The sequence below is a fragment of the Amblyomma maculatum genome, chromosome 10 (genome assembly GCF_055883805.1).
Source record: "Amblyomma maculatum isolate TAMU_Amacu chromosome 10, ASM5588380v1, whole genome shotgun sequence".
In the NCBI taxonomy this organism is placed as follows: domain Eukaryota; kingdom Metazoa; phylum Arthropoda; class Arachnida; order Ixodida; family Ixodidae; genus Amblyomma; species Amblyomma maculatum.
In genome coordinates, this window is record NC_139353.1 from 18,829,426 (window position 1) to 18,856,916 (window position 27,491).

General features: G+C 42.7%; 2 protein-coding genes across 3 annotated transcripts in view; both read right to left on the reverse strand.

The window, feature by feature from the left end:
* LOC146175741 (uncharacterized) overlaps positions 1-27,491 on the reverse strand; it is a 245,180-nt gene that overhangs the window by 158,867 nt on the left and 58,822 nt on the right. The gene's annotated exons all lie outside the window — the stretch shown is intronic.
* LOC146175744 (uncharacterized) overlaps positions 19,375-27,491 on the reverse strand; it is a 28,783-nt gene continuing 20,666 nt past the window's right edge. For both annotated transcript variants that reach the window (XM_084582117.1, XM_084582116.1), the window contains 3 exons: positions 26,820-26,846; positions 22,113-22,139; positions 19,375-19,525 (listed from right to left, as the gene is read on the reverse strand). In XM_084582117.1, coding sequence (XP_084438243.1) covers positions 22,123-22,139; positions 26,820-26,846 — 44 coding nt within the window. In that variant the 3' untranslated portion in view covers positions 19,375-19,525; positions 22,113-22,122. The remainder of the gene's footprint in view (positions 19,526-22,112; positions 22,140-26,819; positions 26,847-27,491) is intronic.

The following is a 27,491-nucleotide window of genomic DNA, read 5'->3' on the forward strand; positions in this document are numbered from 1 at the left end:
CCGACACCATAGTAGAATAGCGAAGTATTCGTCGCCAGAGACCTCGTAACGTCCGCACAAGTCTGGTGTCGGGACAAGTTAAACCCTTCACTGCCAACGCCTTACTTTTGACCTTACTATGGTTTTCGCTATAAACCTTAAGCCATCCTTTAGTTTACTTTGAAAACTCTGAAGGTGGCCATCGACCAGCGAGAGGAGAACATCGCTATGGGTCGTGGGATATCAGCCTTCTAGGCACGTGTTTCTCTTTTGACCCACCTCTCGGAAATAGGACCAAATTCTTCGAATGGCTCGGATCGTGCCGTAACAAGCATGTCTCCTGGGCACTGCTCTGTTCAGCGTCATTCTCCTTCCTCTCAGCGGTAGGCTGTAAGAGTCCAGTATCGGCGCTATAGCTATGTACTGCTGCTCCGCCTCCGCTCGAGCTATGGACTGGCACCAGCTGCGCAAGGCCACAGTGCGAGAACAAAGCAGTTTAAACCTGGTGGCTAGCCTGTACACTTGTCAGCGCTGCGCCCCATCTAATTTGTAGGTGACTAGGTATTCGTCCCTCTTGAAAGCCAGTGAAAACGTGGATCATTTTCTTGCATGTAACAAGTGTCCCCCCCCCCTCTCCCTTCGTTTGCCCATTGGCGCAAGCCAGAGCCGTATACCAGACCCTTGCATTCAGCTGGCATGCGGGTGAAGTTAACAGTAGCGGAACACGCGGGAAATGACCACTACACAATTTTTGTATTTGCTGCCGTCTCTACTTCTTTCGTCTGCGTGAGCTAAAAACTATCCATGCTGAACATCTAAACACGCACAGATACTTCTTATGCTCTCACTCCTGTAGATAATATTGAGAAAATATGCGTTTTAGAGAACTGGCACCAGCTGTGAAGGTGAAGCTACGCGACCATTTTCTGACCCCTGGTTTCAACTTCAGAACTTTCAGCGCAGCAACTTCAGAACTGCTGGACAAAGAGGTAACATTCTTAGATGGACATTGTGAATTCTTTTTCTTGTTTGCCTCACCTTAGTTTTGGTGGGTTGTTGACCTAGCCTTCGTTTGCTGTTTAGTTAGAGAAGCCTTTTCCCACCGTGTTTTGCCTTGTTCTGGCCTTTCGGCATCTAGGTATTTCTTACTTCTTGACACTGCTTTTGCTATGATGAGCAATTTTTACACATTGTCCGAGTTTTCTTTTTTTTTTCTTGTTTTTATTTCCTTGACACTGCTTTTGCTAATAAATGTTATATGTTCATCGTTCACTTCATGCTTCACCTTCCCTTTTATCCGTGTCATGGCCTTTTCTTCTATTTGATTACTGTATATTGAAGGATATCAGTTTTACACGTTTGCTATCTTGCGGAACCCTTGGCGGCGGGATGCTACGTGGGCAGTGCGTTTATTTTTCTTGTGTGTGCTTAGTGCCGGTATAAATGTATCGGTCTTTTCAAAATTAAAACCAGTTGGAAGTAGCGCTCCGTACATGTCGTATATGTGCCTTTTTTGTGTCCCGTCTTTCTCGCGCAAGTATAAGTAACCTTTAAACCATGATATATGTCTGTTGCAGTAGCGCTTTCTGTGCGATTTACGTGCCCCAATGGGCGTCACGCAAACTATGCTATCCTATGGCAGCCTATGCTATCGCGTCATACCTTTAAAGGTGGAGCCTACGTTTCTCTGATAATTTTTTTTTAAAGAGTGTTTTCTGTTTTTATAGCTTTAGAGGTTATATTTTTCAGTTAGAACATTCATAAGGCATACACCTAATGACTTTGATTTGTGCTCTGGTAATGATCTCCCGAGGGTGTATTGAAATCATTGACAATTCCTGCTCATAATTAAATTGTTACCAGAGTTTAATTATGGCTCCCATCCGCTTAAGGTGAATGTGCGTTCTTGATAATGATCAGATCTTGAATTATTTATACTAAGGAATTTTAAGAAGTTTTCTCTGAAATACCAGAGCAGGAACATAATTTCAATACAGCGAGCTAGCACAAGAACATAATAAGCACAAAGAGAAGAAAATGGAAACAGTGGAGCGCAAAAATATTGGAAATATTAAGTACGAACTAGAAGTGCACAAAACCGGACGAAACAGTGCAAGTGATTCCCACTTTGTGTAAGTGTCGGACAAGCCCAGTACCAGGTTCGCGCCTGCGCGGTTTTACGTAGACCTTGGAGATCCTATGAACGTTTTCTCGCTTGCATGCTCTTTAAGACGATTAGTACGAGCATCAGCATCTGTAGCGTGCAAATTTGCAGAGTGTTTACGAATCAGTTAGGGATAATGAGGTTCGAACTTATTATATGTGTAAACGTTCCTGAGCTTGCTGCCAAATGAAACCGAGAGTTAGCGTTCTCAAATTTATTGACAGCTTTCCTCCTACCTCTCCTGCCTAAATGTGATGATAATGTGATCAAAATTTGAGGCTCACTATCTATGTTTTCTGAATCCTTCTCCGACCTATTATTCCAGTAATAATATTTTCTGCTAGCCACTGTTCGAATGACCTGCAATGCAGACAACACTTGAGCTAGTATCCGCATTAAGATAGAAAGCGGCGGCTGCAGGATATCCTAGTGTAAAATGGTGCCAACCTGTACTTGCAGCTGAGCGAAGACAATCTACAAGGATACTTGAAAAACGAAAGATTTCTGTTTCGCGGTAAAGCAATGATTTCTACAGGCAACACTTTATCAAAACTTTCAGTGAAACATAATTAAAACTCTGCCAGCACCTTCCTGGAAATGTTTTTGATGCCCTGGCACCTGTTATTTACAGTGAATCATCCAGAATGACGTCGGAACTTGCAACTGTGGCAGCAAAGAAAGTGCGCTCTTTAAAAAATTATCACAAAAAGTTACCAGACATTTGATTAATATAAACTCCAGGCATTTAATTTCTTGTATGACAGTCACTAGTGTCCAGAGCACACAACATCCACATGAATAAGCATAAGCTAGCTTACGCAAATTTGGTACCGAGGAATCAGGCATAGGGCCATTAATTTCTTTAAATACTTGTTTCTATTCGCTCATTGCCTTGCGAGAGTAACTGTTAATGTTCCCCCCTACTTTAAAACAGACGTTGAAGCGAATATCAGTGCAATGAGCTTGTTGTAAACGATTACTGGGAAATTGGGGGCCTATTTTGTAGCATACTATTTTTGCTAAATGACCCTTAACAATACCGCTTGTAAGTAAAATGAGGACAAAGCTTTTTCCGGACACTGAGCAACGACTCTGTTCCAGTTTTTAAATGTCGCTTAGGATGACTAGGCGAAATTCTTTGGGAATGAACCAAAATGATAAACATGTTGAGCATTTGAGGCTTTTAGCGTTCCGTCTTGATTTATTTCGTCTCCTTATAGGTCGCTGTCATTACATTAATTTGCTTTCATCCATCTCTGACAAAACAGTGCTTCCAGTGACGTAGATGACGGCACCTTGACCTTAGGCGAGAAATTATTTCCAGCATGGCATGCTGCAAGAAGAATATTTGGGTGCACACCCTATTGAAAAAACTGTATAAGAAATGTATGAGAAATGTTGATAGCTGACTGATGTGTAGGATCTGAACGATGTATGTACGATAAAGATGATATTTTTGCACGAACTCATACGAAGATCAAATAATTTCTGTTTGATATCATATAAGTTGTCTGATATCGTCAGTCATACAATATCGTATGTCACCCGTCTTTTTCAACTCTCATACAACTGGCGTTGATAGCATATACCCAGTATGATATTTAACGCCCATCTTATTCGGGATCAATTAGTTGATGTATGAGGTCGAAAGAATTACGTTATATACCATCATTCGAAATCATTCGCTGTGACGTTCGTATTACATTATACAAATTTTATTTGTAGACAACATGAGCAAGGTGTCACAATGCTCGAGTCATAATGATACATTGATGGGAATAATAAAGTTTGTAAAATGTATCATGTAGAGAAGTGAGTTATGTAAATAAATTAATGGATCGCTGCACAGCTTTTGACCTACATCTTTGGTGAACGCAATCAATCCAGAACATTAGTACAAAATAACAAGTACTGCACAATATATAGTTATGGTATTAAAGTAACAATACACTCCATGCAACGAAATTAGGAAAATTTACTAAAGTAACCACGCAGTGCAAATAAAAATCAACCTCTTTTAACCGTGCTGAACCATGTCAATAAACAGTGCTTTCACGTGTGTTGATGGATATTTATACCCACTTGATCGAAAAATATTCGGCAGATTATGAATGTTTATACCCACTGCCATCAACGCTTTTTTATGGGAGATCCGACATAGTCCCGTGCTGAGATGATAGTCCATGCACTTGGGATGTTTGAGATGGAATGAACCAACTTCAACGATGTTAAAGCAGCTGGAGTACTTAAACTTTAGTACAAATTCAGTTGTCAGTGAGAACGCACATAAAAAACGAAACTGATCTTAGCACGACCATGCGACATTCAGATGGTAACCATTTCAGTGCCGAGAAGGAAGACATTGTCTCAAGGGAAGTTGATCGAACAGGCGGCCGTGCGCCAGTCACAGGCACTTCGCGCCGCGTCGTCTGCTTACCTGAGGCAAGGACCAAATGCGCTGTGCCTGCTTTCTGGACATATGACGCGCAAAATGAAACGCAGGAGGCCTGTCCATGTTATCATTTCAGTTTTTCCCATTCGTACGGTGACCGCCTCCCCCCCCCAAAAAATAAAAAAAATAAAAACTAAAAAATAAAAACGGCCAATTACTGGCGCATGCTGCGAGCATGACAGGTCTCGGCACGTACATATCGCACACAACACATACATTGTCATGGTTAAACAAATAACTTGTTTAGCGGTGAAAAAGGAGTTAAGAAGTATTAGTGAGAAGGAGCGGTTCCTATAAGTGGGAAGCGAAAGGGGAGAAAAAGATCAGTGTGTTTGTCAGTGCATGTATTCAGACAAGTTTGTTTCGTTGCCAGAAACGATAACGTGATTGAAGACAGGGCGGAATCTTCTGGCCATGACAAAATTGAAAGCGTTATCCTTTCAAGCTGCTGCAGGAGTTCTATAAAAATCACGAGGTACTATACGAGCTAAAGTAGTGAAAGGCGAAAGCCTGAGTGGTGCATTCTGCTGCGCAACTGATACGCATGCGCGATGATTGTTGCTATGAGCAAAGCGATGACTACTGTTTCACAATCTGCTATGTGCATCATCCATCATGCCCTGTCACTGAGCTGTCAGTAGGTGACAAGTTTCGAGAATGTTCCAAGCTCCGACCACGAACGGCACAGTAATGTCTTCCGACTCCCGAATGAGTGATTAAGTGCTAATACACTTTAGACTAATAAGTGATTAGGCACTAATAAATTTTGACTAATTATTGATTCATCAGTGATTAAGTACTATATACCTTTGCCTAATTAGTGATCATTATTCACATTAACATTGCCTTTTTAATTGCCCATATCGCGATGGCGCTCTGATTGGTCGAGTGGTTTCTGATGTCATCCCGCATCGACCAATGAGAACTGCCGCAAAAGCGGGACACATTCTCTTCAGGACAACCATGAGCAGTTAAAGGTTTTCGCCTTAATACTCGCAGATGTGTGCACGCCTTTTGTTAGCAGCGCGGCCGGGTGCACTAGTTCATTGAAAGAGAGTGAGGAGGAGAGAGACAGTCAGTATATGATCGCACAGCGCGCGTGACGCGGCCAGGAGAGATAGACATCTCTATTTAGGGCTTTACTATGGTACCGGGGCTCGCTCGCTCCCTCCCTCTCTCCTGTGCCTTTGTCGCTCTCAGACTGCTGTCGCCTCAGGGGCCGGGGGTAAATGCAGAAAGAAGGTTGGTTTGGTTTGGTTTTGTAGGGTTTAACGTCCCAAAGCTGCTCAGGCTATGGGAGACGCCGTAGTGGAGGAGTCCGGAAATTTCGACCACCTGGGGTTCTTTAACGTGCACTGACATCGCACAGTACACAAGTACCTTACTCTTCGCCTCCACCGAAAAGCGGCCGCCGAAGCCGAGATTCGATCCCACTTCCTTAGGAACAGTAGTAGAGCGCCGTAACCACTGCGCCACCCCGGTGGGGTTGCAGAAAGAAGGGATGTGTCATCCCCAAGGCCCAGTCGGAGAAGCCAACAATGGCGAAAAGGAAAAAAAAACAGCGTTGGAGGGTTGATGGGGAGGCTCCTAATTTTTTAGACCAAGCGCTTGTGGCTGCTGCTGCGCGGCTGCACTGCCTCTTCCATAATCGTTCACTTCACTTCAAAGCTTGTTGTGGACGCTACAAGACCTGTGACCGCTTCTTATGCCTTTCTTTAATTTCTTCCTTCGTTAGTTATCTTTTACGTGGTCCTGTGTTCTTTTGCGCCTATACATGTTACGTGTGCTCCGGTTTGTGCTTGCCACATATTTGTGAACACTAGAGCTGTGAAATGTCGCCGACTTCCTTAGTACAGCAACGGCGTGAAAGCATCGCCATTGTCGGACGCAGAGAACGTCGTCATCTTAGACCGTGAGTATATATCCTTACAGCATGCCTTTGGGCCATGCGGGGTTCTGTATAATCTGCCACCAATACCAAATGTTCTGTTTTCGTATCCTGCTCGAAATAACTGCGCGAAGCATGACTTTCAAGGACTAGGCAAATTTTCGTCAGGGTTACACGCAAGGGAGTGCCTGAACTTATTTTGCTGGCTGCGATATAGAGAACAACATTTGCGCTCAGAATTGAACAGCCCTGCATAACAGGTGTGCGTGCCACCAAAGCGCGACCAAACGCTGAAGTCAACTATTTGCTCAAATTGTCTTGAGTGCGTGGCGAGCCGCAATCAATTAGTAACCAGATACTATGTGCCCGGCTTCGTACATATATTTCGTACAGCATCTCTTCTGCTGGCTGGAACCCACGCTTGCTCATGCAGTTTTTGTATTTTTAAGAGTGTATCCAGGGCGTTTTTTTTTTCGTTTTCACGTGTGCACACATTGTTTTGAACCCTGTCCGTCTAGTCTATGCAAGCGGATTTTACTGTGGGGCGGACATTATGTGCGTGATACCGTTTGATGATTAGACTATAATTTAGTCATAATGAATTCCCATTTTAACGGGAAAAGTATATTGAATTGAAAGCCGTGAACAGCGCAAGTCAGCCTCGTTTTAAAATTTTCTCAATCGTTCCCTGGATCCCCCCCCAAGCACGCGTCTTCACATGCTGCACCGGACCGGTATCGCCACCGCGGGCAGCCGCTCTTCGGAGGAGGAAGAAAATAACAGAACAAGCAAAAAAAAAAAAAACACCGTGTGTGCACTGCGTCCATGTCAATGCAAAGTTGACAATGCGCGCGCGCATTGACAGCCTGTGTGGGGCGACCATACCGTCCGAGATATATCGCTTGCGAGGCGCTCGGTCACGGCGTGCACTTTTGGGCGAATTGAGACAGGACGTGAGGTCCACGTCTTTAGCAACTACAGCTCTTCGTGGTTCCGTATACATGAAGGGCATTTCATAGTATTCGCAGAAATGTTGAAACCGAAGCGGAGCCTACCGAGAAATGAAATTCTGTTAAAAACTATTTAGCGTCCAATGTGAATACCAAAACATCATTTGGGAGCAGGAAACACCAACTGAAATCATATGTTAACGGTCCTTTAATGAACAGCATGCATAAACAGGCGGTTGAATAGCTACCGTAATGGAGTTTTGTGTCAGAATTCTTTGCGGCCGTGACTACGATAAATATTACCGATATTGCGCTCAGGTTAAGCTTTGGCATTGGCAACCCTATTCAAAGAACTGACTAGCAGTGACAAGTTGTTTACAGCTGTTGATGAAAAGGCAGGCCATCATCCTATTATTACGGGCACATTTGCTCCTTATCGTACCTCCGTTTCTTGCAAGGAAAATTTAATTTCGTTCCATATTCCTAGGGACGCTGGACCTCTTGCGACAGCCACTGTTCCATCGCTTTCAGTCACGGTACAAAAAGGGGGAAATGTGCATGCATTTATAGGACAGCCTTTCGTTTCAATAACTGCAGCAAATAACATGCCACTGGTGCTCGGTTCTTTGGATGTGGAATTTATCAATGGGGATATCTGAGATGCCTAGCAATTGTCGTAATATTTATTGCAACCACTGCAGTTAAAACAATGGTAAAGCTGCACCACTGTAATTGCTGCATGCACCTCATAATGGGCCTTCTTTTTTTGCCTATTTATATATATGCTGAACCTTTTAATTTAAGTAACCACCTTTCATTGCTTCAATTCCTATTTGTCCATTACTTTCTTGTCGCTCTGAGTGGGATCATTTCATTTCATTGTCCAAATCTTCTTTTTAGAGCTTGTGAATGATTTCTTCTAAACATACATACTTTTTTTTCCTTTTAGATTTACGTCTAGAGTGGTTTTCATGTAGAAATGGAAAGACTGAGTTGAATCACATTTAATCTGTGTCCAAAAGACGTGTTCTGTGGTTCTAGGGGAATTGAAGACGAGGATAATCACTTGAAAAGCCTATCTAAAGAAACTTAAAGATGGCACAAAAGCGAAATGCAGATCAGGGTGAGTGTTTGATTTCTTCTCGTATCCCACATGACTTGCTCGGTGATGCGACTGTAGATGGAGCAGCTTAGTGTAATTTTGTAGTATACGCGCTGAAAATTATATAAACACAAAAGTTTTTCTTCTGCATTTCTTTTTTTGTTTTTGAGTGACGTGCGCATTGAAATAAAACGAGGTCATCCACGCAAGGTTGATGACCTCATTAGTAGTGCTCATATGTAATTATGAAATAATTTGTCAACCCAGTCGAAAAAAACTATAGAATCATGTCAAAAATACAACAAAATATTCTGTAGTTCTGTCGTACACGTCAAATGTTTCTGTAGTTCTGTAATACTTTCGTGTAATTCTGTAGTTTTTCTGCAGTACATTTCTGTTGTCAGTAGTCTGTAGCACTTTTCTGTGGTAACTACAAAATTTCTGATGTTACTACAGAACGTTCGGTTGTCACAACAGGTTTCCCGTCAAAAACCGCAACAAGAAAATCGTAACAAGAAAAAATTTGTGTAGTTTTTGCCGACTATTAAAATTTTAAACATCGATTATGTTTACTGTTAAGCGGAGTAATGCACACGCTTCATATCATAACTTTAATTTGAATATAGTTATTAAATGCTCTGTTTTAAATTGTGCTCTACTATAGCATGCGTGGGTTATCTCATTCTTATATTTAACTGGTGAACAATTTGCAATCGAATTTTTTTGTGATGTTTCAGCTACAAGCGGATGACAGTTGTGACATTATAGGGGCCTTTAAGTATAGCATAAGGCGTGAAAAACAAGGCGAGTTTACAAGGCGCGTGTATGTTCGCAATATCTTACGTGGGTGTACTACAAAGACAACAAATTGCGGCAGGAGGTGTTCGGTTTCGCGACACTCTGTCACTGCAGCAGGTTGTTGATGTCAGACACTGTGCCCACCTTTCGCGACCCTGTGTCACTGCAACAGGTTGTTGAGGTCAGATGCTGTTCCTCCTTTCTCTAGAACACGATGTATACGCTGCCTATTTTTTGAAGACAATCCATTAAAATGGATCAAGAATGATAGGGGTAGCAGATTTTGGCCATATGGTAGGTAATATTGCTTAGATGGCTGTAAGCGGCAAAGAGAAACGAAAAATTACAGCCAATTTGCATAGTTAATCAAATGCGAAGTCCTGCGTAGCATTGCTTTTCCCTGCTACACTTTTCATGCATTTTACACTTTGTTATGCTTCATTTTGCTTTGATATAAACATTCTCATGCATATGACTCCTATGTTTGTACATGGTTCATCCTTCTTTATTTTCATTTTTTTTTTTTTTACAGTTTCGTGGAGATGAGCTAACACTGTTTTGTGATCTGTGTAGTAGTTGAATTCATAGTTCACTCTGGAAATGGCAGGTCTACTTTTAAATACGAGGTCTAGAACAATGTTCCACTTCATGGTAACCATATTTTCAGGCATTGCCAATCTCATATCATAGTCTTCTTCCAATTGGTTCACAAAGTTAGGATGCTTACTGCAATCTTTGCTAAAATTACCAACAAGAATTATTGTTTCATTATTAAATCCGGCTGGCAGCCCTGTATACACAGTTTTTATTATAGCACTGGCTTTACCTGCATGGGGTGAAATGTATGCTGCAACAATTACCACATTGGTAAAACACAATCGAACGGCGCACAGTTCACCCAGCTTATATGACTCCTCTGGCCGCTCCACCGCTATCACTTCTGTGCTTCTCTTAGCACAGGGGGCCTCGATGCGGCGCTGACATCGAGGTATGCTGTCTTAGCCTATATTGCAACGCCCTCGGATTTGTTAGCAGGTCGTTGCGAAGCACAAAGTGAAAGCCAGAGATATTGAATAATTGGATGATGAGATATTCGATAATTGGATAATTATATCCAATATTGGAGGTATTGGATAATGCGATAATGGATAGCGGAGATATTGGATAAATGAAGGACGGATATTTTGGATAATTGGAAATAACGAAGATATTGGATAATTAGATAACGAGGCTTAATTCCAGTCTCCGTCAAGCACAATATCTGCACCTTTCTGAGAAGAGCATCGTTGCCAATATCTTCATAATGGCCAATGATCTAATATTCATCAAAGCAATGTTTGTTGTTTCTTAGAATTTTTCAACAATGATTAGAAACTGTTTTTATCGTATGTTGTCTCAGCCTTCGAAAACCCTCAGCCAATGTTTGGTCCTGATTTTCATGAATATGGCAGAAGTTGAAGTTATTGTGTTTGTTAGGTACAAGCTTTGAAGGATGTCACACGGTAATGCAACATAGGCAAGCTTTTGGGGAAGATTCCTACCATAAGCAACAACAACTTCATTATATGTTCCCCCTTGTGACTTGTATACGGTTACAGCACTGGCTTGGACAAGTGGAAACTGGCTCCGTTTCACAGCTGTATGCCTCAATGCGTTGGCTTTATAGGCAAATGATAGTCTTCGCAATTCAGTTGGCAACCACTGTGGTGATATTCCAGAAGAACCATGACGCAGATGTTTCGCTTTCACTCTTGTACAAGCTCCAATAGCCAACGGACATTCAAGACACACAAGAATTGCATGACCCTTGACACCTTCTTAGATATACTTCAGAATTCCAACCGTCCTATTGACTAGCCCATCGGCAACGTTCAGATTTCGCGTAATCAAATATGGCTTTCTGGTTCATAGCCTTAACAACTAGAAGCAAGACTTCCCGTTTCAACCTTGCATAACGTTGGTATTTTAGTAATGGCTGAGTCTCTCTCTTCACGGGTATGATAACCAAGGACATCATTTACATCACAGCATAGGGACGCCTCTTCGTTTCGTCCCCTGGAAACGTAGCCGTCGGCGCCCGGGTTCGGTACTCCGCCACGGTAATTTAACCGCTGAGTCACCGCGGCTAGGCACACTCGAATGGAATAGGAAACTTTAGAATATTTTAGTATACGGGTGCGCGCACATTGATATCAATGGTCTCGCGTAGCGAAATTTTGCTTTTTTTAGTTCGTCCCACATCGACTAGTCAGGACCACCATAGAAATCCTATGCGGCGCGTATCTGACATCAAACAGAAAAGATATTATAAGTGTCCCGGACAGAGAATGTGAGGATATATTGACAGCTATAGTTATGTTTTACGGCGTGCGAAACAAAATTGCACTCACGAACAATTTACCGTTGAAAGCTTGCCCTTGTCTGAAATCTCGTGGTGTGTCAGTACGCGATTTGTTTTTTTTTTGATCACGTCATCCATTTCTCGACCAGTTGCATCGGCTATGAAGAGCCCCTTGGAAAAAATGTGTTATCTTTTCGGAATTTTAATCAGCGATTTTAGACATTGCACTCATCGGGTAATTCTGATGAAATTGAACTATATTTTCTGGTGCATTTTAATGCAGACCAAGTAAAAAAAAGTTGTACATGCCATGCTTGGCGATGATATTGCTCTTTTGTTTTCATGTATAACGACTTTGCTAATATTTTATTCAGAAAAGTTCAACTGCTGATATTTTCATCACAAAACTTCAACACAATTAATCAGTAATTTATGACGTCAGTGTGACACAAAGACACCTGATACAAAAACTCAAGAATTTATTCCGGTAGGATTCAAGAAATTAAATAATCATTTTTGTAAGGCACAACAAGATTGTGCTCCCGAGCTTGCTCTCAGCGTAATTCTCAAAGCAGTAACAATTGATTCACGTGTTCTAATGATAGCCAGCCACAGAACACATGCTATGATGACTTCCTTAGAGCGTTTTAAATGATAAAATATTTGATATGTAAAGAGAAGAATAATAGCATGGATATGACAGTATCGGCTACATAGAAACAAAAGCCTATGCCTGCAAGTACATACAAACCGTCGTTCTTAATATCACCTTCAGCATATTAGTAGTAATGAAACACCTCTGTGTCAGAAACGCGGGCGCCGAGCGTGGAAACAAAGTTTTTTTTTATTTTTTTACTAGACTTCTTTATTTCGCGTACAGTTTTTGACACCGCACCCGAGCGTATTTACTGAGCTTGGTTTTCAAATAAAGAAAGTGAATTTGGTAACAGGCTTCATTTCGCCAGCGAGTGCTGCACGAATTACCAAGTTCCTTGGCTTTTTTGCTCGACAGAGATTGATTTCATTGAGTTTTAACTGTAACTTTTCTTTGACTGCGTGAAATGTATGTGTGTTCATTAAATGTCCTCCCTTCCCCTCCCCTGCGAGGTTATTGTCTTCTGGCAACGTGTTCTTTTTGTAAACAAGGAACTGCGGAGAAATTGTAAGCTATAATCAAGCAAGCACTCTGCTTACGTCATTTCGCCGAGCGAACGTGCGCTTGTTGAGTGGATGTTCGTTACCTGCGGTCACGCTCACGCCTATAAACATTTCATGAGGTAAGTAGGCCTTCAGGAATAAAAGCTTCCTGGTCACAACAACAACACCAACAATCAAAAACAGTCATCGATATTTCCACTTTGCTTAAAAAGAATGTTAGTTCTACCATCTTTACATTGAAAGCTTCGGTAGACCTGTGAGTTCCTGGGCTCTCCAAAAAAAAAACAAAGATTGGCAACTTACAACTTCCCCTAATCTAACCAATTGCGCCCGAAGAGAAGGACAGCACAGTAGGCAGTCAGTTCAGTTCAGTCGTTCAGTCGTGTCCGACTCTTCGTGACCCTATTGACCATGTCACGCCACGCTTTCAGGTCTCTCACTATCTTCCTAACATCACATAACTTCATCTGCAGTGCCTCGAGGATGCCATCTAACCATCGCGTTCGCTGCCTACCCCTTCTCCGGCTACCCTCAACCTTTCCCAACATCAAATCTTTCTCCAGCGACTCCTCTCTTCTCATCAGATGACCAAAGTAGCTGAGCTTTAACTTTAGAATTTGACCCTCCAATGAGCAGTCAGGGTTTATGGTCGACAATATTGACTGATTTGATCTTCTGGCAGTCCAAGGAACTCTCAAGAGTCTTCGCCAGCACCACAATTCAAACGAGTCAATTCTTCGGCGGTCAGCCTTTTTCACAGTCCAACTCTCGCATCCATACATCACAACTGGAAAGACCATAGCACGAGTTATACGGATCTTGGTTGGCAGACTAATGTCTCTGCTCTTTACTAGGCGGTCAAGGCTAACCATTGCTCTCTTTCCCAGAAGCAGGCGTCTCCTAATTTCATGGCTGCAGTCTCCGTCCGAGGTACTCTTGGAGCCCAAGAAGAGAAAATCTGTCACAGCTTCCACTTCTTGTCCCTTGATGCTTCAGGACTTGATAGGGCAAGACTCCGTGATCTTTGTCTTTATAATGTTCAGTTTAAGCCCAAGCTTCTCACTCTCTTCTTGTACGCGCATCAGAAGTCTCTTGAGTTCCGCTTCACTTTCTGCCATTAAAGTGGTATCATCCGCATATCTAAGGTTGTTGATACGTTTTCCAGCAATCTTCACTCCAGCTGAAGACTCGTCCAGACCGGCCTTCCTCATGATGCACTCTGCATATAGGTTAAATAGGCAGGGCGACAGTATGCAGCCTTGCCTCACTCCTTTCTCAATCGGAAACCAATCAGTAAGACCATGCCCAGTTCTGACTGTGGCCTCTTGCCCTTCATACAGGTTCCTGAGGAGACAGATGAGGTGAATTGGAACTCCCATCTCTTGGAGAGCTTGCCACAATCTGCTGTGATCTACGCAGTCAAACGCTTTCGCATAATCAATAAAGCAGAAGTAGATGGGTTTTTGGAACTCTCTTGCTTTTTCCATGATCCAGCGAAGGTTGGCAACTTGGTCTCTAGTTCCTCTGCCCTTGCGAAACCCAGCTTGCACGTCCGGAAGTTCCCGATCCACATACTGCTGCAGCCTACCTTGGAGGATTTTCAACATCACCTTGCTAGCATGCAAAATAAGCGCGATCGTGCGGTAGTTGGAACAATCTTTGGCACTGCCTTTCTTTGGAATGGGGATGTAAACTGACCTCCTCCAATCCTGTGGCCACTGCAGGGTTGTCCAAATCTTCTGACATAATGTATGCAGAATGTTAACAGCGTCATGGTTAAGGTTTTGAAGCAACTCAGCTGGAATGCCATCAATTCCGCTAGCTTTGTTCTTAGCAAGGCTGGCTAAGGCCCATTCAACTTCACTCTTCAGGATGCCTGGCTCGAAATCAGTGATCACAACCGTCTTATGTTCTGTTTGCACATTCGGGTCCTTCTTGTACAGTTCTGTGTATTCCTGCCACCTCTTCTTTATCTCTGCGGCTTCAGTGAGGTCCTGGCCTCGTTTGTCCTTTATCACGCCCAGCTTAGCACAGAAGCTTCCTTTGATATCTTTGATTGTCTTATACAGAGCTCTTGTGTTCCTTAGTTGGTTGTTGTCCTCAACTGCTTGGCACTGTATGTTCAGGAAGGCATTCTTATCTCTCCTTGCTATTTTCTGAAAATCCGCATTGAGAACCTTGTATCTTTCTCTTTCCCCCATAACTTTTGCCATCCTCCTTTCCTCAGCTATTTGCAAAGCCTCTTCAGATAACCAGTTTGCTTTCTTGCATTTCTTTTGCTTTGGAACTACCTTAGTTGCAACTTCTTGTATTATATCACGAACATCAGTCCACATCTCTTCGGGCTCTTTGTCTTCTAGATCTAATTCTTGAAATCGATTCCTCACTTCCACAGCATATTCTAATGGAACTTGATCCAGATTATACCTGAAAGGCCTTCTAGTTTTCTGCGTTTTCCTCAATCGAAGCTTAATCTTGGCAACAAGAAGCTGATGATCGGTGCCACAATCGGCCCCAGGCCTTGTTTTTACTGCTTGTATAGCGCTTTTCCATCTCTGCCGGCAAATAATATAATCGATCTGTTCCTGTACAGACCGTCCGGTGAAGTCCATGTGTACAGGCGCCTCTTGTGCTGTTGAAAATGAGTATTCGTTATGGTCAGGTTGTTTTCTTGACAAAACTCTACTAGCCTCTGCCCTGCTTCATTTGGCACACCAAGACCGATCTTGCCTGTAATTCCGGATATTTCTTCACTCCCTACCTTAGCATTCCAGTCTCCTATGAGAAAAACGACGTCTGATGATGGGGTGCGGTCTAAAAGGCATTGTAGGTCCGCATAAAATCTCTCAACGTCAGCTTCTTCAGCAGTAGTGGTCGGTGCATAGACTTGGATAACTGTTATGCTGAAAGGGTGACCTTGGATCCGAAGTGAAATCATTCGGTCGTTTTTGAAGTTGTACCCTAGCACTGCTTTGCCCATTCTTCTGTTTACTATGAGAGCGATCCCATTCCTTCTCTTGGATTCGTGCCCACAATAAAAGACATATAGGTCGCCGGAGTTAAATTCTCCCATTCCGGTCCACTTGAGCTCGCTGATACCCAAGATATCAATGTTTAATCTGTCCATTTCTCGCTTGACGATATCCAGTTTACCTTGCGTCATAGATCTTACATTCCATGTTGCTATGTGATACATCTCCAACATCGGACTTTCCGGTCGCTTCCCGACACATCCACAACTGAGCGTCCTTTTGGCTTTAGCCCAGCCGCTTCATTCGTCCTGGAGCTACTAGGAATCGCCCTTTGTTCATCCCCAGAAACATCTGGGACGCCTTCCAACCTGGGGGGCTCATCTTCCGGCGCCATATCATTAATGGTATTGTGACTGGCCATAGGGTTTTCTTGGCAGGAAATACTGGAGTGGGTTGCCATTACCTTCTCCAGTGAATCACATTTCGTCAGAACTCTTTGCCGTGACCTGTCTATATTGGGTGGCCCTACACAGTAGAGCTCACGACTTCATCGAGTTTCGCAAGCCCCTCCGCCACGACAAGGCAGTGATCCTTCAAGGCGCCAGTAGGCAGAAGACTTCCAAAAACGTTGCAAATTAGGTTTTAGTTGAGATATAAATTCAATTTTACTTACGAAGCAAATTGAACTGTATTACAAACAGTTCGTTTTGTTCAGATTTTCTTAAAGACACCCCACCTGATTTAGCCAGTATGTCTTCAGTGCAAACTTATTTCAGCCACTCTTCGATTAGCTCTGTATTGTAACATCTGCGGCAACTTTAGTGACGCAGGTTTCTTGATATCATCCGCGATATCTTGAACATAATTTGCGCATTTTTAATTTGCCTCTCGTTTTCTAGGTCTCAAGCAAGCAACGGTAAGATGCAGATGCTGTGTAGTTTTCTAAGCAGTGATATTGCTGAACAGCGTTCTACAAGCTGAGAGTTGCTGCTAAATTCACTGCATGCCAAGTTATTCTCCCGCTATTTCACTTTCGTGGTCCGGGTCTGCGGTCGCCCTAAGCAAACGCATTCCGCCACCATACCTAACCACATAAATATTCTTCGGGTGCCTTTTCCATGTATAGGGACGTGAATTTTGTGCGGTCTGCTGGGTGAAAAGGCAATTGACACTGCATAAAAGTGCGACGAAGCTTCAAATCCGGCAAGCGCAGCAGCGAGAACAATATTTGAGTGGTAACGAAGTCTTACTTGCATGTAAACACTTCGGGAAGCACTGCGATGACCGAGGGCTCGGCTGGTTTAAACGTAGAGCAAGAAGGTGCGCAAAAGCGTGAGAAATACGTAAAGTATTAAGCATTAGAAACACTGTGTGTTGTCGTTTTTGTATGTAATGAGTCCATCGCTCGGTAAACTGCTTTTTCCTCGTTTTCTTTATTTCTTTCTGCTGTTTACACTGGGCTATGGTGTGGGCTACGCTCGCTAATTCGTATGCCCTGCTTACAGGCTGCGATTGAACCCGCAGTGAATATTTGGGCAGTAAGCATCGTGTTAGAGTGATCTCAAGAACAGCTGTGAAGTAGGTTGTTATGCATGGCAGCACACATTATCCAATTCATTCTTTAGTTATAGGGGTTCGTCGATCGTCAGTGTTTCATGAGAGGATCAGAACTGGGCCGATCGTGGCCTGTCTCGAAATTCTCGAAACGTGGAAACTTGAAGAAAAAAAAAAGAAGGCACCGTCTTTGTTTTCTACACAAGTGCGCAACGACTTCGGAGCGAAAAGCGCTTTCTTGAGTCACATATTTCATATGCGCCTTATATCTCGCCTTCCAGTTCCCGGACCTCCGACTATTTCCAAAACAATACTGGGACCAGTGCGGCCCAAGCGTGTATACAGCACTTATCCTTGTGCATGGTGCATTCTAGCTACTCACACAGCGTCCAAATGTTAATTCTAGCGTTTCTTGCCAATCGTACCAGTGCAACCAGGCTCTTCACGTCACTGCTCCAGTAAATTTCGCAGTCCTCCAGCGTCCCCAGCGAACCAAGCGCGAAACCAGCGCGAAAACCGGTTTCGCACTGGACGACGCTGACAGACGCTAGTTTTTGCAATATGGTAGTCCCCGCCTGCCATTCAAATGGTTGACTTTATCATAGTTCTCCCATTTGGTTAAATTAAGAAACTTGGCTTCAGTTCGCCCCCACAAGTGGAGTACTGGACGCTGCAGCGCACAATCCCTCCCAATCTTCACTCCGTGCTCACCTCTGTCATCAGGAGCTCTTCGGTCGACCACTCCTTTCGCTCAGTGTTTCGTCGACCAACACAGGACATCCAGGGGACAGACGAGCACGCTCTGCGGATTTGCCGCAGCAGCAACCGTTTTGATGCTCGCAGGCGCTGTATGCACTGATACGTGGAATCGGTTTTACGAAGTGCAGCTACGACCAATGCAACAGATCACTTTGCTAAGAACAAAACGCGCGCACAAACTTGTTGCTAGCGACACGAACCTATTGATGGTGATGAGCAAGCAAACGGCCCATTAGAATGGTGACGACAAATATTCTTTTAATAAATAGAGATAACACCAAATAATTATAATGTAGTAGTAATATTCACGCGCATAAATGAATGCAGTTTAGGTTTCCTGCTTAAGAAAGAGCATGTCGAATTTGTAATTATATTTTAATTGACTTTTAGCGGTCTTTTTCGGACGTATAATATCCGCTGCTCAGATAGCCCAGAAATCTTTAAGTGTAGGAAGGCGACCACCTTTCATTCGTCTGTCACGGTCTTCGTATAATCCTCGTAATAACAAAATCACCTCAGCGTAGGGTCTGCAAATAAGACGCGCCGATATTATAATAAGGGCCATATACTTGAAAACGAGCAAGTTACCATCAATGTCAAACAATCTCCAATGGGATACATGTAACGCCACCGTTAAGATATACCTATAAAAGTTTAGGTAATAGTTTTTAAACAAGGGTCGTTATAACTTAGAAGTCAGTGTGTCTGCCAAGAGAAAATTAACTACGATACAGCTCCGTTCCCAAACACTAAGACCTCGTTTTGTTGTATGCTATTGCACTGTTTTGCGCACGCTCCATTTATCGCTGACAGGAATCAATGTGAGGCTCAAAAGGCTCAAAATCAAAGGGCGTTAGGGCGCTGCAGGTTAATGCTGAATATTGAGTGAAATGATTTTTACGTGCTATGGGATCGTAACAGTCTACCTTGATGCCCATAACACGAACCCGTCGTGCAAAAAATCAATCTCGCAGTTTCTGCCGCTTACTCAAACCAGCCAGCCACAGTCGTGAGTGAAACTTTGTGTTTCTCGTGCTCGTTGCCATGAGATTAGTCACGTGTAGAGAATTGGTCCACCGTAGGGATTTCGTATTTCACATATTTCCACCTCACTGAGTGGTTGGCACGGTGAATCTATTTTGTTGGCCTGGGTTTCGACTCATACCTATCTGGATAATGGGCCACTTCGATCTTAGAATTTTGTAAAATGCACGCCACTTTATAACATTTATATGAAAAGTAAGTGAAACACAGAAATGAAGGAAAAGTTTTATTTTATTTCCCCTTTTCCACCCCAAGTGTAGCGACCTTTAGACCAGAATTTATCAGGGCCAAAAATCCGAATTCGTCTTCCGAAGACTTAAAATTCTCCGATGCTTCCACTTTATTCTCCGCTTGTGGAATCCTCCTAGAAAACACAGAAAAGAGAGCTAAGTGCAGCCTAGATGACGACAAATCATGTAATCTTGTCACGATTTCATAAATTTCGTTGGACTTGCAACTGTGTTTTGCTCTCTTGAGGAACAGCTGTTTTGCACTAGATATCTCAACAAGGTATAGATAAGCAAATGTAATTTTTTATAAGTGCCTATATGTTTTTACTGTTGAAGCGCAGGGTATTTTTCTGTGTGGTAATTTAAACATGCTGTCAGTCATCAAGTTTCTGGTTAAAATAGTGGGAACTATTTCAATGACACTACTCACGATTGAACAATTTTTCTTTATATTTTGTCATATCCAACGGAAGAAATTTTAATCACGTAAGGTTCCTCCAAATACAGGCCGATTATAAGAATCCTATGCATACAAAAATGCGAGTAGCGTTGAATGAAATTGAGCTAAAAATCAGGACTTCTCGCGCATGGTTATTTTCTTCGTTTAAGTTGTACCCTTTGCACAGCAGAGTAGAAAAATAGCAGCTAGCCGACACCTGCGCTGTTTATATTTACATTTATTATATGATATTTTTCGTGAATCAATATTTAACCTAGAAGAAATGCAGGCGCTTCTTCTTGGTTTACCAAACGCAGATGAAGGATTTTAGAATCTGGGCTAGAATGATCAGACTTGGCTCTTTGTTGTGACTGCCCCAATCCTGAGTATTTTTTTTCTGTGACGTCCCATTACGCTGCATATGTTGCTGAGAAATACTCAAATTTTCCTTACAAATCTGCAAACTAGCGAAGCGTGCCATCACCTGCTCTACAAAGGTGATGCAAATAGTGTGCTGTAGACAAACTTTTAGACCATTGATGTATGCCGGAAGGTTAAGAGTTATTCTAAGGATTACTCTACTTTGAGAAAGAAAAAAAAATTACATACGGTCCAATCTCGTAAACTGTTTACATACCTTGATCGGATAAAGTAAATCATTTAAAGCATTTGTGGCATATATAGAAGCTGCAAAAGTCCTTAAAATACCGACTGTGAGCAAACTACATCCACGGGTTATGATCTCTAATTGTGCCTCCCGGAATTTTTCACTTCAGTATAGAAGTAGAAATATTCCCGTTCCTCGCAAGCAATGATTAAAAGCCTGTTTCTCATCGCTAAAACTGAGTTATTTCTCGAGAAGTTTTTATATATTTCAATCTGTACAGATTATTAAGAACTATGCACTTATTTACGTCAAAACAGGAGCAATTAGGCCATGCATAACATTTAAAATGTTTAGATTCAAATCGTAAAGCCCTAAATCAAATTTGCATATAATCAAGAATCAAATGATTTTACATGTTAAGAAAACATCCACTGAAAATGGTGCTCAAGACAAAAAATTGGCTCAAAATAGTATCTGTCAAAGCTATAACACTATTCTCCCTGTACACAGGGGGCAGGTACAGATAAAAAGAAACCGTTTGGCGCTACCTTGCCATTATACTGACATGCCCATCAACTGGTATAGTTTGCACTGGGCTTCACTTACGCATGACATCTAGAACAAGGAAATATAAAGTTATCCAAAATTGAAGGCATATTTGTTTCTATAGGTGATACAGTGCTCATTAACTTAAAACCTAAATTAAGAAAATGTTTTGACAAGCTTTCTCTATTATGCGGCGTGTTCGCAATGAACAGAAGCTGTAGGTGAACGAATTGCGTAATAAAAAAAAAGTGCTTGAAGAGTATAGGGAAGTCTGCACAAGAACATTACATGGGGAGAAAAACAATATTGCTGCCCTTTGCTAAGTACGGTAGACATGTCATATTTGTTGAATTGTGAATAACAATATCAAAAGAAACATATCGCTTTTATTGCTGGATGAACGTTAGCAATAACGCCATAATTTGGAGTAGGGAGCGCTTATGCAATACGAATTCCATCTTAGAGGTTTCAGAATCGGAACAGTAGGGAGAAATATGTATTGAGCGTCAGAATTTGTTTTTCATTTGTTGCAATGAGACTGAGACCCGCATGCCTTTCCAGCCAATCCCGTCAGTCAGTCGCAGATCAGGAAGGCTTCTCCGTTGGGGAAAAAAATGTGGGAATTGATTTTATTTACGTGGTTTAACGTTGCAAAGTGATTCAGAATATGAGATTGGCGGTAGTGCAGGGCTCCGGCAATTCTATCTTGCTTCCCGACTCTACCGAAGAGTGGCCGCAGCGGCAGAGATTAGACCCGCTGCCTTGTGTTTTGATGTCGAGCAACCGAACCAGTGACGGTGATGGGGAAAGGTAAGAAAATGCACCCCTAACCTATTTAAAACGCAATCTGTTAAGAAAGATGGACTAAATATTACGGACAACTAGAAATATTTTTGTTACATTAAATTTCGAGCAGCAACTGAAAAAGTGACCGACACGACCCTAAAGGAGCTTTGGTGTGGCTGAAAAAAGCCCTGCATAACCGCAGTGAAGTTTGCAAAAGAGAGAAAGAAAAGCCTTCTTCGATCGCCTTTAATTCATGGGCACAGGTGTCAATTTTAAAGGTCACAGAATGCGATTATTTCTATACATTACACATAAAGAATGAAGACGCAGTGTCTTTCCTTACCAGCACAGTCTTAATCTCTTCCGCTGTCTGCAAAAAACAAGGAAAAAAAACTCCCTTTAATTAGTCCCAGTAATCTGTTACCAAAAAGCAGCACACAACGTCGCCTCCTTCGAATTGAGGAGAGAGCATAAAATCCCAGCGATACTAGAATCATGCCCCCCATCATCGAAGTCGTAACGAAGGTAGAACGAAGAGAAATCAAGAGGTGCAAGAATACTGTCGTGAGGCTCTTTCAGTGACGTGCTTGCAGCAGACTGAGCTATCAGATAACGCATTCTAATACAGTGCTCTTGTACGAGTATAAATTGGCACAAACTATAAAGCTGCTTTAGGAATTATCAAAAGAAAATTTCCTCACAGAGACCGTTTCCTGTGCATAAAATTGCGGGAAATAAATTATAGAAAAACAATTTTGGTGCTTATAAGGGACGAAAACTATGGCTTATTCTGTGGCACACTTGGAATAACCAGTTGGAAGAATGTATGCGTGTTGTTCTGTTCTCATCTCATAAGTATGCAAAGAATCCCGAAAAGGATGTCGTCGTAGTTAAAGATGCCCCGCCGGGGTGGTGCAGTGGTAAGACGCCCGACTACTGTGCCGGAGTTCCCGGGTTCGAACCCGACCTCGGCGGCTGCGTTTCGATGGAGGCGAAACGAAGAGGCGTCGTGTGCTGTGCGATGTCAGCGCACGTTAAAGATCCCCAGGTGGTCGAAATTACTCCGTAGCCCTCCACTACGGCTCCTCTTTCTCTCTTTCCACTTTCATTCCCACCTTCCTCCCTTCCCTTACGGCGCGGTTCGGGTGTCCACAGAGCAAGTGTGACAGTTACTACGCCTTTCCCTTCCTGTGAACCAATTTAACTTAGTTAAAGATAAAGAAAGGTCCCTTTGTTCCAACGGGTCCGCTCACTCTTTGACCCACAAAGCTCTGGTTACAGAGATCATAGCAGAAGCTTGAATAAACAGTGTTTTGCTAAGGTCATCGGCTGTGTGTGATATAACCTCAGGGGCGGGCCGAGAAGCCTGCACCACCCACTTCTTCGTTGATTCTCTTTTTCTTTTGCTTAAGACACTTGCTTCTCCTTCACACATCTGTTAAAATGTATTCGCATCGGTACACGGCTCCTCAGATATGGCTGACGAACTCCCACACAGCATTCCAGTCTCCTGCATACCCTTTCCCTCCACCGCCACCTCTGCTCATCTGGCTGCCCCGCCGGGGTGGTGCAGTGGTAAGACGCCCGACTACTGTGCTGGAGTTCCCGGGTTCGAACCCGACCACGGCGGCTGCGTTTCGATGGAGGCGAAACGAAGAGGCGTCGTGTGCTGTGCGATGTCAGCGCACGTTAAAGATCCCCAGGTGGTCGAAATTACTCCGTAGCCCTCCACTACGGCTCCTCTTTCTCTCTGTCCACTTTCATTCCCACCTCCCTTCCTTCCCTTACGGCGCGGTTCGGGTGTCCACAGAGCAAGTGTGACAGTTACTGCGCCTTTCCCTTCCTGTGAACCAATTTATTATTATTTATCATCTGGCTTGCATACTGGGACCTCCCCCTTAAAAATGCTCTCGACGGTTTGTGTCGTCTAGACCCGGTTCTGGTGATCTTTAAGTTCGCAGACAGCCAAGGGCGAGTCGCGCTCTGGAACGAGTGATTTGGCTGCGTTTCGTCGACGTTCCCAGGAAGCCAGAGAGGAGTTAAACATGTGCACAGCAAATGGTGTCTGGCCATGCTTAATCGAGTTTCCGCCCTGTAAAATCGGTTCTGCGGGGTTCCGCGCCAGCCTATTTTCTAATAATATCGAACAAATATTGTAAACATAAAAACATTTCAATTTATTTCTCGTATATAGTGCCTTTGTTACGAATATTTGCTGATGAGTTGAAAGCGACTGCGTTATGGGGTCCCTTCCGATTGGATCGCGCGTTCACTAACTACAACTTTATTCATTTCGAACCAAAAATTCTTTGTGACTTTTGAGTAGAGCGGCTGCATTTCAATTCGAAGGTGCTGGCGTCCATTGCCGCTCCGTCCGAATTACCCGATTTTCTTTTATTCTCCATTACTTGAAGTCGTGTATAGCCCGCCTTCTTTGCACTTATGCTTTTGCACATTTTCGCATAACGCTGCCCCAACTGGCCCCACTACGTTCACACTTCTTCTATTACTGCTTATTTTTATGCTTAGTCTGGTCGCAAACGTAAAAGACGCATTCCGAACATTTTTTTTTTTTTTGGCGCAGTGTATTAATTTGTGTAGGTAATTTGTTGCAGGCCAGCGAATACTGGACCTAAATCAAGCTATGGTTATGACACTATTCTCTTTGAAAAAAGTAATTTGTAGTTTTGAACGTAGGAGTATTTGAAGCACCTGTTGTATGACACAATTTACATCGCAAATTCACATCACACATTCATTTCTCAGCCAGTATTCATAGAAGTTAACGAATTGTGTTTAATACCCACCGACGTGGTGGACACGGGGCTTATAGTTGTAGGTGTATGCAAAACAGAAATATGTTAGCCCACTCTCTATTTTTCAAGTAATATCTATGTTAGCGTTTAGAAACTGTGGGGAGAAGTCACCACGTTAAGAGGAGCTTATTCAAAAAACCTGTTGTACCTTCCAGGATATCAGGTTACTTCAGACGTCGCCTAGTATTTAGGGTACAGTCATGTGCGATATGGTTGTGGAACCTTGCTAAACACCCCTGATACATTGCAAGGATAACAAAATCACCATTTACTAATAGCAGCGCTAATTAGCAAATTTCAACCATATAGCTTTAACACACAAATTGTAGTGAAGAACTGTAGTGGAAGTCAAAATGCTTTTCTTTCATTTCGCGTCTGCCAGGCTCTGAGGCCCATTAATCACCACCAACGTGGCCGCGATAATTCTAATTACTATTGATCGCGCTCACCAGAAGGAACGCTAAAGAAAGGCCCAATCACTGCTGAAATTTCATCGCGGTCCTGCTTTTTTGCATTGGTAATAAATGGCCAGTTTATGTCACCTACAACGGCATACCCATTTTATGTAGTCACTTTCATTGCACTTGTACCATTAAATCGTTATATCTCTCACTTCCTACGCACAGCTTAATTTCGCTAGGCAACTATGTCGCCGCTGTCCTCAGGTCCTCTGAAAGCCTGACCTACCTTCCACGCTTACACTAGAGGGAGCTTATATTTAAGGGGAGCTATGCGGCTGGAGGTCAAGGCTCCGTCCTTACATGCTTCGTGTTGTGCAACCACTAGACTGTCAATTATTGTGGTTTGGTGTTCTGCGCATAACAGCGAGTCGTGTTTCCTATTTGAACGCTTTTGTATAGTTGCCAAATCGACGATGCCGAAAAGGTAATGCTCAGGACCCTGCATTTGGCCATAGCTGATCTAAAGTGGCCTTTTGCGCCCGAGCACCAAGAAACCACTCACCGCATTGCATTAATTCCTTTCTCGCACATCTCTCTCTCTTTACATGGTCAGAGTATACTCCTTGTTGTAAATAGCTACACGACATCTATTCTTGTGGATATTTCGAGCCTAGTACAAGTGGTATCACATTCACAGAATAATCACTCGAAAAAGACGTGAAAGCACAAACTGTCATTACATGTGTTGACAATATTGTACAAACTATTCAACCAGAAAAAATGGCGCGTCCGTATATACACTAATGGTAAACAAAAACAAGAATTCAATAGACACGCTTTCAATCAAGTAGTGCAAAATAAACTCGGAGGAGAACAGTAAAGTACTAGAGCTCAGCAATGTCTAAAGAAAGCATTAGTGCCCCATCATACAATGTGCACATGCGAAGGAAATGGCCAAATGTTTTTTTAACTCCTCCGCATATGCTTATGCACTGAGTCAACGCTTCACAAGTTCCAAAAATGTATCTATTCATTTAAAAATGTTACCTAAATAGACATGTTCCTGCTTAACTAACTGCACTGGATTTAAGATGTACTTTAACTTTGCATTGTCGCCAAACCAAGAAAGAAGCGATGAAAACTTTACATACAAGAAAGCGAACATCGCCACATTATTACGTACGTCAGTAAAGTCGGCTTTTTCTCTTAGTTAGTGCGCTGACAGGTAAGGGCAAACGAATTTCTCCAGTGCATAGTCTTCGTGGAGCATGACGTATTTCACAGTCGCTATTTCGTGCTTTCTTCGTGAAACGCGTTTTCGTTTGTACTAAGTGACGCTTAAGGACTCTACATATTTCGCGATCGTTTGGTCGAACACGGGTGTAGGCAAACTAGAGGCATGAAATGCGTTATTATGAAAGGCAAGCTGCTTCAAATAGTAGCATAATTTCGAAATTTTACTAAGCTACTCAAAATGAATAGAAATTTATATTCTTGTTTTCCTGAAAGCTCTGCTTTCGCTAAATAGAGCTCTGAAGAAGCGAATGAGACCAGGGCGTATATGCTCTTAAATGCAGCAAAATACCACGAAATTTCCTTCGCAAAGCTCGTCTGGTGGTTCGCATCTGATGTACCACATAATATTGCAATGGTGTTGTAAGTACGCATACCGCTGTACTGAAGAGAAGCTGTTTGTGGTCATAGCTTCGCGGTCATGTTTTTTAACCGGGAAATTTTACAGTGTCTTGTACTACTCACTGCATTCTATACCCTTTAATATTCTTGGCAGATTAAGTGCAAAATCTCAATTTATCAAGACTGGTTGGTACTCACATCTTTGAGCGTATCGATCTGGGCTCCCTGTTGAATAAAGCGAACAGAAGGTACTTTGAATTTCTTTCGTTGAAGGAAGTAGATCAGTAGCGTTCTTACCCGACAACAGGAAAATGAAAGTAAAAACCTCGCATGCAGTGCCTATAGGTTTTGTGTCTACAAGTCTATCCTTACTCCTTGAAAAAATTTGAACTTTTTTTATCAGATCCCTGAACAGTCAAAACATCTGCATTTGCCATCGGCAACACTACCTTACACACAACCCGCCAGGCGTACTACTATCTCTAGGTTGAGAAATAAGCACGTAACATGAACATGATATTGCTCCCTTGCATGTTGACATCACTGTCGAAGAAGAGTGGTAGAAATGAGCATGCCTGTCTGTTTCAAACTAAACGCCTCAGACTTCGCTGGCGAGTGCTGCAGGCTGGTAGCAGAAATTCAGAACAGCCGCGCAATGATGACAGCCTGAAGTTAAAAAATGAGGGAACCGACAAAAAGAATGTTTGACAACAATTCACTGCCACATTGTGTCAAAGTTCAAGCTTTTTTATAAATCTGGCACGAAATTTTTAACTGTGCACTATGTTTTCTGCCGTAGATGTATGTGTGAGATCGTCGTGATACCGAAGGCGAAGAGTAGTGCAAGAGATACTTACTCTAAATGGGTCG